Source organism: Mobula birostris, chromosome 2 (assembly GCF_030028105.1).
Source record: "Mobula birostris isolate sMobBir1 chromosome 2, sMobBir1.hap1, whole genome shotgun sequence".
Taxonomy (NCBI): Eukaryota; Metazoa; Chordata; class Chondrichthyes; order Myliobatiformes; family Myliobatidae; genus Mobula; species Mobula birostris.
Genome location: NC_092371.1, coordinates 80,740,933 through 80,760,064, shown reverse-complemented (window position 1 = coordinate 80,760,064; position 19,132 = coordinate 80,740,933). Strand labels below are relative to the sequence as shown.

Here is a 19,132-nt window from a genome sequence, read left to right as displayed (position 1 = left end):
GTGAATTATAGACCAGTTATTCTCATGTCAGTTTTACTGAAATTGCTGAGAAAAAAAACCTTAGGACTATATGACATATGAACATTTAGAAGCTCATGGCTCAATTAGGGAAAGCCAGCATGGCTTTGTGCACAGCAGGTCGTGCCTTACCAACTTGTTTGAGATTTTGACAAGGTGACAAGAGAAACTGATGAGCGTAGGTCAGAGAATGTTGTCCATGAAGTCCCTCATGGGAAGCCTAACCAGAAGATCAGATGCATGGAATCAGCAGCTATTTGGCTGTTTGGATTCAGAACTGGCTTGCGCACAGAAGACAGAGGGTAGTAGTTGAAGGAACTTATTCAAGCTGGAGGTCTGTAATGAGTGGAGTTCCACAGGGATCTGTGGTGGGATTTCTGGTGTTTGTGATGTACAGTTGAAGTCAGAAGTTTATATACACCTTAGCCAAATACATTTAAACTCAGTTTTTCACAATTCCTGACATTTAATCCTATAAAACATTCCTTGTCTTAGGTCAGTTAGGATCACTACTTTATTTTAAGAATATGAAATGTCAGAATAATAGTAGAGAGAATGATTTATTTCAGCTTTTATTTCTTTCATCACTTTCCCAGTGGGTCAGAAATTTGCATACACTTTGTTAGTAGTTGGTAGCATTGCCTTTAAATTGTTTAACTTGGGTCAAACATTTTCGATGGCCTTCCACAAGCTCCTTACAGTAAGTTGCTGGAATTTTGTTCCATTCCTTCCGACAGAACTGCTGTAACTGAGTCAGGTTTGTAGGCCTCCTTGCTCACACACGCTTTTTCAGTTCTGCCCACAAATTTTCTATCAGATTGAGGTCATGGGCTTTGTGATGGCCACCTTGACTTTGTTGTCCTGAAGCAATTTTGCCACAACTTTGGAGGTACGCTTGGGGTCATTGTCAATTTGGAAGACCCATTTGCGACCGACCTTTTAACTTCCTGACTGATGTCTTGAGATGTTGCTTCAATATATCCACATAATTTTCCTTCCTCATGATGCCATCTATTTTGTGAAGTGCACCAGTACCTCCTGCAGCAAAGCACCCCCACAACATGATGCTGCCATCCCCATGCTTCACAGTTGGGATGGTGTTCTTTGGTTTGCAAGCCTCACCCTTCTTCCTCCAAACATAACGATGGTCATTATGGCCGAACAGTTCAATTTTGGTTTCATCAGACAAGAGGACATTTCTCCAAAAAGTAAGATCTTTATCCCCATGTGCACTTGCAAACTGTAGTCTGGCTTTTTTATGGCAGCTTTGGAGCAGTGGCTTCTTCCTTGCTGAGCAGCCTTTCAGGTTATGTTGATATAGAACTCGTTTTACTGTGGATATAGATACTTGTCTACCTGTTTTTCTTCAGCATCTTCACAAGGTCCTTTGCTGTTGTTCTGGGACTGATTTGCACTTTTCGGCGCCAAAGTACGTTCATCCCTAGGAGACAGAATGCATCTCCTTCCTGAGCGGTATGACGGCTGCGTGGTCCCATGGTGTTTATACTTGCGTACTATTGTTTGTATAGATGAACGTGGTACCTTCAGGCGTTTGGAAATTGCTCGTAAGGATGAACCAGACTTGACATCATTTCCTGACCTCAATCTGATAGAAAATTTATGGGCAGAACTGAAAAGGTGTGTGCAAGTAAGGAGGCCTACAAACCTGACTCAGTTACACCAGTTCTGTCTGGAGGAATGGAACAAAATTCCAGCAACTTACTGTAAGAAGTTTGTGGAAGGCTACTCAAAATGTTTGACCAGAGTTAAACAATTTAAAAGCAATGCTACTAAATACTAACAAAGTGTATGTAATCTTCTGACCCACTGGAAAAGTGATGGAAGAAATAAAAGCTAAAATAAATCATTCTCTCTACTATTATTCTGACATTTCACATTCTTAAAATCGTGATCCTAACCGACTTAAGACAGGTAATGTTTTCTAGGATTAAATGTACAGAATTGTGAAAAACTGAGTTTGAATGTATTTGGCTAAGGTGTATGTAAACTTCTGACTTCAACTGCATATACGAGGTGTGATTGATAGGTTCGTGGCCTAAGGTAGATGGAATCAATTTTAGAAAACCTGGCACATCTATTTTTCAATATAGTCCCCTCCTACATTTACACACCTAGTCCAGCGGTCATGGAGCATACAGATTTTGGACCTCCAGAAAGTGTCCACAGCAGGGTGATTGATAAGTTTGTGGCCTAAGGTAGAAGGAGAAGAGTTATACGACTCTCCTTACATGCACATGCAGTTCAACTCTCTGAGTAATTATGCAGAATGTTTGAAGTTAATAACTCCTCAGGGGTGATTCAAAAGTTCGTGGCCTAAGGTAGGAGGAGATGAGATATTAACTTCAAACTTTCTGCATAATCACTCAAAGAGTTGAACTGCATGTGCATGTAACGAGAGCTGTATAAATCATCTCCTTCTACATTAGGCCACAAACTTATCAATCACCCCATGCAGTGGACACTTTCTGGAGGTCCAAGATCCGTATGCTCCACAACCGCTAGACTAAGTGTGTAAATGTAGGTGGGAACTATGCTGAAAAATAAATGTGCTAGGTTTTCTAAAATTGACTCCTTCTACCGTAGGCCATGAACGTATCAATCACCCCTTGTAAATGACCTGGATGAAAATGTAAATGAGTGGGTTAGTAAATTTGCGGATGATAGCAAGATTCAGAGTTGTGGATTGTATAGAAGACAATGCAGATCAGTTGCAGATATGGGCTAAGAAATGGCAGATGGAGTTTAAATAAATGTGAGGTGCTGCACCTCAGTAGGGCAAATGCAAAGAAGCAATATTGCTGAGATCCTGAATAGTGTTGCTGAGCAGAAAGATCTTGGGATCCAAATTCATACCTCCTTGAAAATGGCTTCACAGGTCAGTAAGGTGGTTCAGAGAGCTTATGGAATGTTTGTTTTTATTAGTCAAGGCAATGAGTTCAAAACTCGGGAGGTTATGTTACAACTTCATAAAACTAGTTAGGCCACATCTGGAGTGTTGTGTACAGTAGAGGTTCACCAGAAAGCTGCCTGGTTTAGAGGGCATGTGCTATCACGACAGGCTGATAAAACAACTTGGGTTGTTTTCTCTGAAGCACTGGAGGGTAAGGGGAGATCTGTTTTATAAGATTATGAGAGGCATACATAGAGTGGACAGAGAGTATCTGTTTCCCAGGGTTGAAATATCTAATACCAGAGGGCATGCACTGAGGTTAGAGCAGGTATGTTCAATGGGGATGTGAAGGGCAATTTTTTTTACTCAGAGTCATTTTGCCTAGTATGGTGGTAGAGGCAAATATATTAGAGGCTTATAAGAGACATTCAAATAGGCCAGTGGACGTAAGAAAGATGGAGGGATATGAACATGGCGTAGGTAGGAGGCATTAGCGGTTGGCTATTTTTGATTTGCTATTTAGTTGGCTTGACACATTGTGGGCCAAATGGCCTGTTCCTGAGCTGTATTCATCTATGTTCTGTGTTAACACTTCTTTTATTACGGTTAACCCATTTCATATTTTGTACTTGTCCCTAATTTCTACATGATTGAAACATTTCTCTTTGTGAAATGAGATGTAAAATATTCATCAAGGATTTTTGCATATATCCTCTGCTTCCAGATGTGGGTTATGTTTTCAGGGCCAATAGATCCTTCCCTTAGTCATCCTCAAGCAAGATTTTATTTGCCAGTGTTTTTTTCAATCCCTCTCAATGCTCTGTTAATTTCCCCTTTAATTATAATCTTGCATACTCTTCCAGACTTTCTCCAGTGTTAATCTTTTAACACTCAGTTGGGGGAAGGAGGGTTGGGAAGAGAATACCCTGCAGCTCCAACCTTTTTTTTGTGGGCCTATGTCCTAAAAACACTTAAATCGTTTTTATGTCTACCATTGCTCTTACATTGATCTACCTTCAAGTGGCACTTTGTAACTCACCTTTGATGTGTAGCTTTTCAGTCTAGCAATAACAGACTACGATCCCTGCTTCAGAAATATTCCCTAATTTATATACATTAAATTTTATTCAATAATCTAAATGCAGAATTTGTCCCTCCCCATTCATAACCAGCCTGTTTTGATGGACATGATACTAGTGGCTGGAGAAAAAAGACCTTCCAGATGCAAAGCAAAATTTGTGGCCTCAGCTAAAATCAAACCCATTGAAATGTCAACCCTACCTTCCCATGTTTGTGCCCATCAAAAACTTGCTTTGCTATCTCTTTCAGAATACTCAGAGGTCTAAAGTATCAATGTGCGTTTTAAATTCCACCCAGATGGCTTAATTTGATGATCTATCTGACATATCACCCTTGCTTACAGAAATATTGACATTCCTCTTTTTTTAAAAAAATTCTCTTCTTGAGTATAGCACAATTCTTAAACTTCAGGAGGAGGAAACCAGAGGTACATGAGCCAGTCTTCATCAGAGGATCAGAGATGGAGAGGGTCAAAAACTTTAAATTCTTCGGTGTCATCATTTCAGGGGACCTGTCCTGGACTCAACACTCAAGTGCAATTACGATAAGAGCTACTTCCCTGGGAGGTTGCGAAGATTCGGCATGACATCTAAAACTTTGACAAAACTTTACAGATGTATGGTAGAGAGAATATTGACTAGCTGAACCGCAGACTCGTATGGAAACACCAATGCCCTCGAATGGAAAATCCTACAAAAAGTAGTGGATACAGCTTAGTTCATCACGGATAAAGCACTCCACTCCATCGAACATCTAAATGGAGCATATTGCAGGAAAGCTACATCCATCATCGGGGTCCCCACCACCCAGGTCATGCTCTCCTCTCACTGCTGCTGTCAGGAAGGTGGTACAGAGGCCTCTAAGTTCACATTACTAGGTTCAGGAACAATTATTATCCCTCAATCATGAGGTTCTTGAGCCAAAAGGGGATAACTTCATTCAACTTCACTTGCCCCATCAATGAAATGCTCCTAAAACCTATGGACTCACTTTCAAGGACTCATCACCTCATGTTCTCAATACTTAATGCTTTTTTATTATCATTTCTTTCTTTCTGTACTTTCACAGAAAGTTGGCTTTCACACCCTAGTTGAATGCCCAAGTTGGTTTGGTCTTTTTTTCCCTATTCTATTACGGTTATTATTCTATTGTGGAATTGTTGAGTATGCCCACAAGAAAATTAATCTCAGGGTGTATATGGTGACATATAACGTACTTTGATAATAAAACGTTTTCTTTGAACTTTTTTCCTAATTTTCCACCTTTTGTCTGCTCTGATGGCCAAACATAAATCTTCTGTTTGTTTCCAGTTCAGGTCTTTACCCTTCTGAATCTGTACACACCACAGTATGCCCTTGCCTAGTTATTTTAATACCTCCTCCACAGCACCAGCAAACTGGCTCAAGGATATTGGTCCCAGCGGTCCACCACCAACAGGCTTAAGTCAGGATGTCCCCAGAATCTAATGCTCTTCCTCCTGCACAATCTCACTATAAAACTTCTCTCTAGAAGTGCGCAGATGATACAAAAGATGGTCATATAGATGACACTGAGAACTTAAAAAAATACAGGTTACACCACTGTGGGAAATCTTTTCCCTTAGTTGAAGCTACGTAGAACAATTTTTGCATTTTGTGGATTAATCCAAGATGAATTATCTTTCAAGAGTAGACAAGAAGGTGGAGTCAAATGAAAGATTCATTTGTTCATTATGTGCCATGTCATATGACGTGGGCGATTATGGCCTTTGTATTACCGTGCTAGTTCTTGGCAATTTTTTCCTCAGGGAGTTGTTTGCCATTGCCTTCTGCTGTGCAGTGTCTTTACAAGATAGATGATCCCAGATATTACTAATACTCTTCAGAGACTGTCTGCTGGCATCAGTGATCACATAACCAAGTCTTGTGATATGCACTAGCTGCTCATACGACCATTCACCACCTGCTCCCGTGACTACATGTGACTCTGATTGAAGTGGGGTGGTGAGGAACGGCTAACCAGGTGCTACACCTTGCCCAAGGGTGACTGAAGGCTAGAGGAAGGAAGGAGCACCTTACATCTCTTTGATAGAGATGCATCTTCACCCCACCACTCAAATGAAAGACTAGTGCTACTGAGTAGTAAGACAGGCTTGAGAGGGTCACCTGGCCTATTGCCACTCCTAATGCCAGGATTCTTTGGCAGATCAGAACTATTAACAGGTAGATCTTTCTACTAACACAATTTTAAGAGCATGACCTACACAGGAAGAGAATAACAAACAGGAGAAAATCTGCAGATGCTGGAAATCTAAGCAACACACAGACAATGCTGGGGGAACTCAGCAGGTCAGACAAAAGCTTTGGAAAAGTTCACAGTCGACATTTCATGTTGAGACCCTTCACTAGGGCTGATGAAGGGTCTTGGCCCAAAACATCAACTGTACTCTTTTTCATAGATGCTGCCTGACCTGCTGAGTTCCTCCAGCATTGTATGTATCGATAGGAAGAGAATATTTATGGTTAATGGGAAGATCTTTGCATACTAAAAATATAAGCTCCATCTATAAATATCTTTTTTATAACGCATGCACAGAAAATTTATTATGACACTTGAAACATCAAAGACTTCTGACTCAAACAGTCAGCAGACTTTTGAAATACAGAATTATAGGGCATCATCAGATAAATTAAAATTCATTGATCTCTTACAGGCAAGTGTGGATGCAAAAATCATAAAGGCTGTGTTTATGAAATCTGTTTAAGATTCTGAGTTACAAGTGGTGAAAGAAATGAAAAACAGTGGACTACGGGGAATGCTGCATGGATCAAACAGTATGCACAAAAGTAAGATTGTCAGTAAACAAGTACATATGGCAGTGTGGAAACGTTTGCTACCACACACAAGGAAATGGGACTGGAGAGACGATGTCTGTGTACAGTACCAACAAATGAGAGGAAAACACTGCCACAAATCCCTCAGCCACAGTACAATAGTGAAAGATGAACATCATTGGATTTAATAGTGCTATATGCTTGGCCCCACTGCATCCAACCAAGCTAGAATTCTATTTTGGTGCAGCAGAAATGATGAGTGACAAATGCCATGATTATGCAGATAACATTTTAAAAAAAGCTTCTATCTTACCTTGAAATCTGTGTTGTTTACATGTTCAAAAACCAAAGCAGGTGTCCGTGACTAAAGGGGAAGAAAAAATACTAAGTATTGCTTTTAAAAAACACACATTGCAACAGTACATACTTAGGATGGGATACACTGATGCTAGCTCAAGTAACCAGAGAAAATAGAGATGATCAAAATGCAGGAGAAACTCAGCAGGTCAGGCAGCATCTATGGAAAGGAACAAACAGTTCTGATGAAGGGTCTCAGCCTGAAATGTCGATTGCTTATCCCTTTCCATAGATGCCTCCTGACCTGCTGAGTTCCTCCAGCATTTTTTGTATGCTGCTCTGGATTTCCAGCATCTTCAGAATCTCTTGTGTTTATGAAAAGACCATGTTGTTTGACTTGTGATTTTTACAACAGATAGTGAAACAGCTTTGGGTAGTCAATCTATTGACAAGAGACTGCACCTAATGTGGTCTCTTAGTAAGATTTTTTTTTTAAAAACACTGCCCCGCATACATCTTTCACATTAGCCAAGACGACACTGAACAATAAACCTAGAACTGAAATCAGTTAACCCCTAACGTGCACTAAAAGCAGCAAGCCACTATAACCATATATAACCATATAACAATTACAGCACGGAAACAGTCCATCTCCGCCCTTCTAGTCCGTGCCGAACTCTTACTCTCACCTAGTCCCACCAACCTGCACTCAGCCCATAACCCTCCATTCCTTTCCTGTCCATATAGCTGTCCAATTTAACCTTAAACGACAACATCGAACCTGCCTCAACCACTTCTGCTGGAAGCTCGTTCCACACATCTACCACTCTCCGAGCAAAGAAGTTCTCCTCGTGTTATCCCTAAACTTTTGCCCTTTAACTCTCAACTCATGTCCTCTCGTTGGAATCTCCCCCACTCTCAATGGAAAAAGCCTATCCACGTCAACTCTATCTATCCCCCTCATAATTTTAAATACCTCTATCAAGTCCCCCCTCAACCTTCTACGTTCCAAAGAATAAAGACCCAACTTGTTCAACCTTTCTCTGTAACTTAGGTGATGAAACCCAGATAACATTCTAGTAAATCTTCTCTGTACTCTCTCTATTTTGTTGACATCTTTCCTATAATTCAGTGACCAGAACTGTACACAATACTCCAAATTTGGCCTCACCAATGCCTTGTACAATTTCAACACTATATCCCAATTTCTATACTCAATGCTCTGATTTATAAAGGTCAGCATACCAAAAGCTTTCTTCACCACCCTATCCACATGAGATTCCACCTTCAGGGAACTATTCCTAGATCCCCCTGTACTACTGCATCCTTCAATGCCCTACCATTTACCATGTATGTCCTATTTTGATTAGTCCTCTCAAAATGTAGCACCTCACATTTATCAGCATTAAACTCCATCTGCCATCTTTCAGTCCACTCTTCTAACTGGCCTAAATCTCTCTGCAAGCTTTGAAAATCTTCATTATCCACAACTCCACCTATCTTAGTATTATCTGCATACTTACTCATCCAATTTACCAACCCATCGTCCAGATCATTAATGTATATGATAAACAACATTGGAGCCAGTACAGATCTCTGAGGCACACCACTAGTCACCGGCCTCCAATCTGACAAACAGTTATCCACCACCACTCTCTAGCGTCTCCCATCCAGCCACTGCTGAATCCGTTTTACTACTTCAATATTAATACCTAACGATTGAACACTGCTAACCAACCTTCCGTGTGGAACCTTGTCAAAGGCCTTACTGAAGTCCATATAGACAACGTCCACCGCTTTACTCTCATCAACTTCCCTAGTAACCTCTTCAAAAAATTCAATACGATTTGTCAAACATGGCCTTCCATGCACAAATCCATGTTCCTAATCAGACCATGTCTATCCCGATAATTATATATACCATCTCGAAGAATACTTTCCATCAATTTACCCGCCATTGATGTCAAACTCACAGGCCGATAATTGCTAGGTTTACTCTTAGAACACTTTTTAAACAATGGAACAACATGAGCAATATGCCAATCCTCCAGCACCATCCCCATTTATAATGACATTTGAAATATTTCTGTCAGAGCCCGGAGACTTATCCACTTTTATATCCCTTAAAAGCTCCAGTACTTCCTCTTCTTTAATCATCATAGTTTCCATAACTTCCCTACCTGTTTCCCTTATCTTACACAATTCAATATCCTTCTCCTTCGTGAATACCGAAGAAAAAAAATTGTTCAGAATCTCCATCTCTTTTGGCTCCGCACATAGCCATCCACCCTGATTCTCTAAGGGACCAATTTTATCCCTCACTATCCTTTTGCTATTAATATAACGGTAGAAACCCTTGGGATTTATTTCCACCTTACTTGCCAAAGCAACCTCATATCTTCTTTTAGCTTTTCTAATTTCTTTCTTAAGATTCTTTTTACATTCTTTATATTCCTTGAGCACCTCATTAACTCTATGCTGCCTATATTTATTGTAGCTATCTCTCTTTTTCCGAACCAAGTTTCCAATATCTGTTGAAAACCATGGCTCTCTCAAACTTTCACCTTTCCTCTCAACTTAACAGGAACATAAAGATTCTGTACTCTCAAAATTTCACCTTTAAATGACCTCCATTTCTCTATTACATTCTTCCCATAAAACAAATTGTCCCAATCCACTCCTTCTAAATCCTTTCGCATCTCAAAGTTAGCCCTTCTCCAATCAAAAATCTCAACCCTGGGTCCAGACCTATCCTTCTCCATAATTATATTGAAACTAATAGCATTGTGATCACTAGACCCGAAGTGCTCCCCAACACAAACCTCCATCACCTGACCTATCTCATTCCCTAACAGGAGATCCAACACTGCCCCTTCTCTAGTTGGTACCTCTATGTATTGCTGCAAAAACTATCCTGCACACATTTTAAAAACTCCAAACCATCCAGCCTTTTACAGTATGGGCTTCCCAGTCTACGTGTGGAAAATTAAAATCTCCCACAATGACAACCTTGTGCTTACTACAAATATCTGCTATCTCCTTACAAATTTACTCCTCCAATTCTCGCTCCCCATTTGGTGGTCTATAATACACCCCCATAGGTGTTATTACACCTTTCCCATTCCTCAATTCCACCCAAATAACCTCCCTAGACAAGCCCTCTAATCTATCCTGCCAGAGCACCACTGTAATACTTTCTCTGACAAGCAATGCAACACCTCCCCCTCTTGTCCCTCTGATTCTATCACACCTGAAGCAATTAAATCCAGGAACATTTAGTTGCCAATTACACCCCTCCTGTAACCATGTTTCACTAATAGCTACCGCATCATACTTCCAGGTATCAATCCATGCTTTAAGCTCATCCACCTTTCTTATAATGCTCCTAGCATTGAAATAAATGCATTTAAGAAATTTTCCACCTCTTAACTCTGTTTATCACTAACGGTGCAAACAGCTTTACTATTTTCTAGATTAAAGCAATGTCCAATCATGAATTTTTGTAATTTAAATTGCACCTTAAATCAGACATTGAAAGAAATCAAACAAATGTACATCTAAACAACAGAATAAATGAGATTAAATCACAAAGCTTCTCACATACTCAACTACAAACTGCTAATGGAAATAGTCACCCTGACCACCACTATTTCACTAAAATTATTAATACAGCAAGTCACTTACATAAAATTCAATGCAAATTGTCCATCAGATCATTAACACAAGAGATTCTACAGATGCTAAAAACCCAGAGGAACACATACACAAAATGCTCAGCAGGTTTATTTCTATAGATGCCGCCTGATCTGCTGATTCCTCAACCACGTTGTGCGTGTTGTTCTTAAAACACAAGATGCAAGTGAAGCAGTTTGAACTTCGGAAAATGTCAGTACTAGGCAGAGGAGACACTTCCCTGTACAGAATATGGATAAAGACATGCACTGGTAAATGTATCTGTGTAAAAAAAAAATCAATCGGATAGTTTTTGACCATACCAGTAATCTTCTACATGGCCCAATGCCACCAACAGTCAAATGTTTGGGAATGAGAGGTCAGATGAAGATCAAATTTCTTCTGGAGATTGGTGAGGATGGGAGAAATAAATATTCCAAAAATTCTGTATTTCATATAAATGATGATAATTTAGGTCTCAGACTCTGGGATATAGGTAGTTCACTGTTCTAAGGTACTGGCCTTTTCACCCCTGAGCCTTGGGTTTAATTCATTTAGATTGGTGTAATGACTGCTGTAAAATTTGAATTCAAGCAATCTAACATGGCATTAAATATAAATTGACCATATCACAAAGTTTACAGAAAGATGGATATATATATCTGAGATGGATATGCTCTATACTGGATGAAAAGAATAAGAAACATTGGAATCAAATTAACTAGGAGTGCTTAGTGATTAAAAAGAGGATGCAAAACAGGAAAATAAAACATAAAAACAAAATGACAAAATCTGCCAATGACAAAATGATAAAAATAATTTAGCATAAAATAATCAAAGCTTCATTCAAATAAATAAAAATTCTTCACACTCAGACCAAAAAAACATTCTCTTAATCCTTTATAATGGGACTATATGCATTTCATCAGCTCGCTATATGAAAAAATAAAATCACCTCAGCTGGCATTGTGAACATGACGATGATTAGCCTTGATGAGTTCAAAACAAACATGTTAGTGGAATAAATATGGGCGCAGTACAAATCTCAGAAGACAAAGTACAAACTGCCTCCAACTTGAGCTCAATAGTCTATTTACAGAACAGAGAAACATAAAAAAAATCAGAAGTAGGAGTATGCCATCTGGCCCTTCTTGCCTGTTGACCATTCTTTTCATTTTTGTGATGTATAGACAAATAGACAGATCACACGAGTGATTTTCTACCTCAGCATCCTCAGCTTCCCTCATATTCCATGATGTGCTTTAATCTTAACATTTCCCAACTCTCTCCTGAATATACTCAGCCAGAGTCTCCACGGACCTTTAGGTACAGAATTTCAAAGATTTGCTATTCTCCAGAATAAATTGCTTCTTATCTCAGTCCTGAATAAATTGCTTCTTATTTCAGGCCTGACTCCTTAATGTTTGATGACCCCCGGCCTTCCAAACGAGGGAGGAACACTAAATCAGCAACAATCCTCCACGCTTAAGAATTAAGTGTATTTCATAGAATTTGAATTTTTCAGGAACCAGAGGATGCCCCAATTGTGTCATCTGCTCAACAGACAAGCTTCTAGTGCATCCAGCTAATCCAGAGATGTTTGAAAGACTATAGTCAGTCTCTTCTTTCTCACTTCTCTTACCATTTTAAGGACTAAGGCACTGCTTTCCCATTCTTCAGTTCAACTAAATTGCAGCCCTCTTTCTTCATCTCATCTAATCAACCCATCTCCTTGAAACTACATCTTTGGCAAAAAATGCACTGTTGGTCAACATGCATAAACTTGTCAAAAGTAGACAGAAGTTCATATTTATGTACAGGCATAAATTGTCTGACCATGCAGGAGGTGAAAACAAAATAGATTAGATTTAAAATATAAATATTTAAAGAAGATTTTTTCCAAAGATTGTACAAAGAGGGAGAATAAAATTAGTTGGTCTTTAAAAGCTGTTATATATGCACTGAGCTAAACTATTGCATGACACTCAGTAAATACACACCCTCAAATTGCAGGGAACTTAACTCAGTCTGCTGCCAGCTTGCTGATTGCTATAAGCAATTTACTTTAATTTCATATTTTCGACATCTGCATGGCTTCCTTTTCATTCAAGAGTTTGCTTTGCAAAGGTGATTACTGCTATACAAAGCACTTCATGCTTATTAGAACATATTGCTGACCCCGAATAAGTGCCAAATTATCCAGGTTCTTGGAAGTCAAATTGTTCCCAGTATTGTCTTATCCAGGTGAAGGCCAGGGAGAGGGGCTGAGGAGGAGGGAAAAAAAAGGATCAGTCATGATTGAATGGCAGAACAGGCTTGATGGGCCAAATGGCCCGATTCTGCTCCTATGTTTTATGCCACCTTGTAACTTCGCAGTCAGCTAAATTCTCGGTCTTCCATTAATTTGGTGGAAACCATAGAAAAGGTGCAGAGGAGATTTATAAGGATGTTGCCTGGATTGGGGAGTATGCCTTATGAAAACAGGTTGAGTGAACTCGGCCTTTTCTCCTTGGAGCGACGGAGGATGAGAGGTGACCTGATAGAGGTATATAAGATTATGAGAGGCACTGATTGTGTGGATAGTCAGAGGCTTTTTCCCAGGGCTGAGATGGTTGCCACAAGAGGACACAGGTTTAAAGTGCTGGGGCGTAGGTACAGAGGGGTTATGTTTTTTTTTTTTTTACACAGAGAGTGGTGAGTGCGTGGAATGGGCAGCCAGCAACGGTGGTGGAGGCGGATACGATAGGGTCTTTTAAGAGACTTTTGGATAGGTACATGGAACTTGGAAAAATAGAGGGCTATGGGTAAGCCTAGTAATTTCTCAGGTAGGGACATGATCGGCACAACTTTGTGGGCCAAAGGGCCCATATTGTTCTGTAGGTTTTCTATGTTTCTATGTTAATCCCTAAGGTCAAAGACCAAAATCAGTGTGTATAGAGATAGGGGCCTGAAAGTCGAAGCCCCTAGTGTCAACTTATCCAGAGGTCAAAAGCCCATTGTTTGCAAGTCTGGGCCAGGGACTGGAGGATAGAGGTGCCCAATCCTGGGGTTGGAGGACTGTCTGGGTGTGTGAGTGGATGGGAAAGCGGCTTGCTTTGTTGACAAAATTCAATGAATGTGTGGTAACATTTGTAGGCTGGACCCAGCACATCCCTGTTGGTTGTTACAACGCATTTCACTGTATGTTTTCATGTACATGTGATTTTAAAAAATTTGAATCTAAATTTAAGGTCTTTGTGAAGCCATTGTAGTTCTGTCATAACTCTTTCTGAACTAAATGTTGTAACTAAATCTGCAGAAATTCAAGCATTCATTCAGCACAAAAAAAGTTCCTAATATAAGATCTTGTTCTCTCCAAATGTTAGCCAGTCACCATACACTACGAGATCAGCAATATATTCAACCCAATCAACACTTGTGCATTCAGATTAAATGATACAGTGCCTAAATCAGCCAATCAATTCATTGTGCCTGTATTCTGTAACTTGATGGAAACAAATAATTCTATATTTAAAGGCAGAAAGAAAAATGTTTCACTAAATGCATTACAAGAAAAAACAGATTAACTGGATGGAACCCAGCATACCATGTTTAAAAAAAAATGTGCACTTATAGCCAAACTTCATGATCAAAACCTTATCACAACTATATCTAGTTGAAGGAGACACCAAATATCGGATTATTTGCACATAATTTGTTATCTCACAAATGGTTTTTCGGAACAAACACTATTGAACACTTCAGTTAATTCCATAGAGACTTAAGGAAACATCTGATAAATATACAAACACGAGAAAGTCTGAAGATGCCAAAAATCCAAAACAACACACACAAAATGCTGAAGGAACTCAACAGGTCAGGCAGCATCTATGGAAATGAATAAACAGGTGAGGGAGAGGGGTAAGAGGATAGCTGGAAGGGGAGAAGAAAGGGACACATGGGAAGTAATAGGCAGGTTAGAAGTAAAAGTTACGATTGGGGATTGGGGGGGGGGGGGTGGGGAGGGAAGATTTATTATTCGGAAAGAGAAACCGATACTCATGCCATCAGGTTGGAGGGTACCCAGACAGAATATAAGGTGTTGCACAAGAAGCAGCCACAGACCAAAATGTCTGAATAGAAATCAGAATTAAAAGGTTTGACTACTGGAAAATCCTGCTTGTGGTGGTTTGTGTGAGGTGCTTGATGAAGCTGTCCCCCCAATTTATGAAGGTGGCACAAATGTGGAGGCCGCATCAGGAGTACCAGACACAATAGATAAGCCCAGCAGATTCACAGGTGAAATGTTGCCTCACATGGAAGGACTGTTTGGGGCCCTGAACGGATATGAGGGATTTGGTGTATGGGCAGGTGTAGTTTTTAGGCCGCTGCAGGGATAACTGCCTGGAGGAAGATTAGTGGGGAGGGACAAATTGGCAAGGGAATCGCCAAGGGAGCAATCCCTGCAGAAAGCTGGGGGGGGGGGGGCGGGGGGCAGGTGTAGAGCTGTTTAGTGGTAGAATCCCTTTGGAGGTAGCAGAAGTTGCAGAGATGTGTTAGATGCGGAAACTGATGGGATGGTAGGCAAGGACAAGAGGGACTACCACTATAGAGGCATGGGAAGATGGGAGTGAGCATGGATGTACAGGAAATGGAGATGTGGGCGAGGGCACCATCAATAGTAGAGGGAGGGAAACCCTGTTGCTCAAAGGAGGACATCGCTGATAAATACAGCCCAGTATGAGATACTATCCTTTGGACATCTTTCTTGATAGCCATCAGTTTATGATATAATCACTGAGTAGGTTTGCTAAGAATTTATCTGCATTCAATTTATTACTGGGAACACTATAATGAATAGAATAAAAATGGAATAAAATCAATTTGCCATTCAAGAATCCAGAGGACAGAAATGGAGGAGGAGGTACACCACAGTCACAATTAGTGAACACGTAAGAAAATATGACATTAAGAAATAGGGAATGTTAAGCATTTTTCTCATTTGTATTCTTATGATTCAGGACTGTTTTCCCCCCAATGGTAATATGTACAAAATGTCCAAAATTAGTTCCCCCAATATAAACTGCAATTTACAAGTAAACTTTCACTAAGGTAATTGTCATCCATTAAGAAAGAGTGAAAGGAAGATAGGGAGCTACAGAAATCTTCACATACCACTGGATCCTTGACGATATCTATGAGAGTGATAATATTTGGACCGCCACGTAGATTCTCCAATATTTTAATTTCACGCTTTATTTTCTTCTTCTTTACAGGCTGTAGTAAAAATAAAGTTGTTTATAATTAAAAGACTCTAAAGTAAATTGGATTGATTTAGTTATCCTTTGGGAGGCCAAATTTCAGTGAGCATATATATTACCTCATACAGCGCTTGCAAAAGTTGTTAATCTCTAAAGGCATAAAGTGCCCTTAATTTTACTTTGGGTGGAAAAGATGAGGAGATGGAGGACCTAAAATTAAGAAACAACTCAAACTTTCAGATGTAATGCAACACAACAACAGAAGCTTGACAGTGAAGGTATTCCTTTCGTTTAATTCACAGACATGACGGAAAGGAATATGGCAAAAAGTAAAATTTAAAGGGATACGTGGATCTGCCAGTGGTGAAGGTTGAATTCTGCTGCTGTCTGACCATGATCATGTGGGCTTCCTGTATGCTCGTTTCCTCCAACATTCCAAAGACTGGTGTTAGAAGGTTAATTGGTCACATGCTTGTAATTGGGCAGTAAGGGCTCCGTGGGCTGCAAGGGCCTGTTTATCGTGCTGTACTTCTAAAATTATAACCATTTCATGACCCCTTGTAGCGTGCCAAATTGTCTTATTTTTATTGATCCTATACCATAGCATGTCTCTCAATAAATAAGTATTTTGTCCACTGTTGCTTGAAGACAGAATCAAGCCTCTAGCCACTGATAATTCTGCAGCCTTCAAATGCAGAAAGGCGCATCACAAGGGTTTATAAATGAAATTAAGGAATTACATTTGCTTCCCTGGTAGCTCAGCAAATTTGCACCTCAAACTGATATGTTAACAAATCCAAATACTGATGCAAATTTAATTAACAAATGTTAATCAAGCAAAGGAAGAATGCTGCCATGATCCTCGCCCATATTACACAAGAATTTGACCTGAGACATTAGGTAATACCTGAACTCTGCAACACCATTAAAATCACAGCTGACCTGACCTTTGTTTTCTGTTCATTTTTCCAATTGGATATACACAGCCTTCAATTCCCCTTCAATCTAATAATCTGTTTTGACTTGATTATACTTAAAGAATGAGCATCCACAGTTCTCAAGAGCATTCCAAAGGTTTGTCATCTTCAGAAGAAATTGCTGTTTATCGCAGTTTTAAGACTATTCAGAGATCTATGCCCCCTTGTTTTAGAACCTCTCCATTAAGGAAAACACCCTCAAAGTATTATCCTGTTAAGCCCCAAAGTCTTATATATTTCAATGAAGTCACCATTCTAGAGATGTTAGACATTTCTTGTGTAAATTTCCCTCAAAATAACCCACATATCCCAGGAATCAATCCAGTGAACCTTTGTGCACTGCCTTGAAAGCCAGTTCTTAGATCAGGAGACCAAAACTGTTGACAGTATTTCAACAAAGCAAATAAAAATTAGAAATTCTGCTACAGGTGATCAAAACAGGCATTTGTGGATGATCCTAATTATTATCAGACACCCTGGATGACCAAATAGGATGTATTATTTTCTGTCAGCACTTACACAGAGAAGAAAAAACACCTGGGGCAAAGTTTATAGAGTTATCGAATATACATGGTGCAGACTTTGGACAAAGAATCTGGAGAGTGGGGATAAATTTAATTCAGAAGGGAAAAAACAAATGCATTATCTCAATTAGCTTTTTTATTGGAGCTAATGAGCCTATTACTGGGTGCCAGGGTGGAGATGTGTCTTTATCAAAGGAGGTACAAAGCACACCTTTTCCTCCACTAGCCTTGTAGCAACTGCTTAGCCCCTCGATCAGGGTCACATGAAGCCGTGGGAGCATGTGGTAGATGGTTGTATCTCAGGTCCTGGTTATGCAAACACTGACGCCAGGCAGACAATCTCAAAAGTACTGATGATGGCTGGGGTTACTGTCTTGTAAAGACACTTCCCAGAAGGCAACAATGGCAAACCATTTCTGTAGAAGAATTTTCCAGGAACAATCTCGGGCTCACAACAACGCACATATTGATGATGCTGATGATGAATGAATCCATTGGGATCAAATATCACAAATAGAATCAAATTTTTTTATTCACACCTCTTCATTACTTTCCTTTTCTATCCAAGTCCAAATCAGTGCATGTCTGTCAAGAGGACAAGCATTGCTCGATAAGGCTTACCACTGCAAACTCAGTGGTAAATCAAAATAAAAGGGCCTTCTGTTGCTCTGAAATTGATACAAATGCCATGTAACAGTTACTGACTGAAAGGCTTTAATATTTTTATATTCTTATTCACATCTCTTGAGATGAAACTGGTAGGGGGGGGTCTTTTCTTATTTAGACAACATATGCAACAGACATGGGTTCTGAGAAAGTGCTATGTTAATTAGTAAAGAATGGCTTACCTTAAGTATTTTAACAACTACTTTTTCATTGTTTGTGATGTTAATAGCTTCGAACACTTCACTGTATTTCCCCCGACCTAATTTACGAACTAACTGGTAGTCATCTTGATTCCTGCATGAAAAGAGAATATGAATGAGAAAGGTTTAAAGAAACCAATTCATTTCAAAGGACAAAACAAAATTCTTCCAAAAACAGCCTTACTTGTTTAAAAATGAAGACAAAATGGATTCCAGCTAAGACTCAATTATAATTAAGCATAATAGTAAAATTTTGCATTTCAGCATCTGTTAATAATATTGTTTGCAAGCTCTCAGCAACAAAATAACATTTTAATGAGATATATATTTTTAGCTTAAGTTGCACTTCAGTAACTAAAGATTTGTCAGGTAAGACGGAACAGAATATGTATAAAATACTGATTTTGTGTAAAAGATGTGCATAATAATCAAGATATACAAGCGATAAATATCTTGCACAAATTGAAGATACAAGAATACTTGATTAATAAGATAATCAAATATTCTGATGCAAATAAATAGTGCAAATTCATCAAATCCACTCACAAATAGGATATTTAAAAATATTATTTAGCATCAAGTGGTAAAATTCCTACACGTTCCTCAAATATTGAAATTGAAAGGTTAGCTAAAGATAATTTCTTGCAGTTCAATTTGCTGTCTGCTTCCTGCTCACAAATTTTACTATCACCTCCTTAGGCCCAATTTTCTCCACTGAATGAATTCTGCAGAGG

General features: G+C 39.4%; 1 protein-coding gene across 2 annotated transcripts in view; it reads right to left on the bottom strand.

Moving 5' to 3' along the window:
- LOC140188022 (casein kinase II subunit alpha) overlaps nucleotides 1-19,132 on the bottom strand; it is a 124,008-nt gene that overhangs the window by 18,128 nt on the left and 86,748 nt on the right. For both annotated transcript variants that reach the window (XM_072243929.1, XM_072243922.1), the window contains 3 exons: nucleotides 18,381-18,492; nucleotides 15,946-16,047; nucleotides 7,136-7,186 (listed from right to left, as the gene is read on the bottom strand). In XM_072243929.1, the coding sequence (XP_072100030.1) occupies nucleotides 7,136-7,186; nucleotides 15,946-16,047; nucleotides 18,381-18,492 (265 nt within the window). The remainder of the gene's footprint in view (nucleotides 1-7,135; nucleotides 7,187-15,945; nucleotides 16,048-18,380; nucleotides 18,493-19,132) is intronic.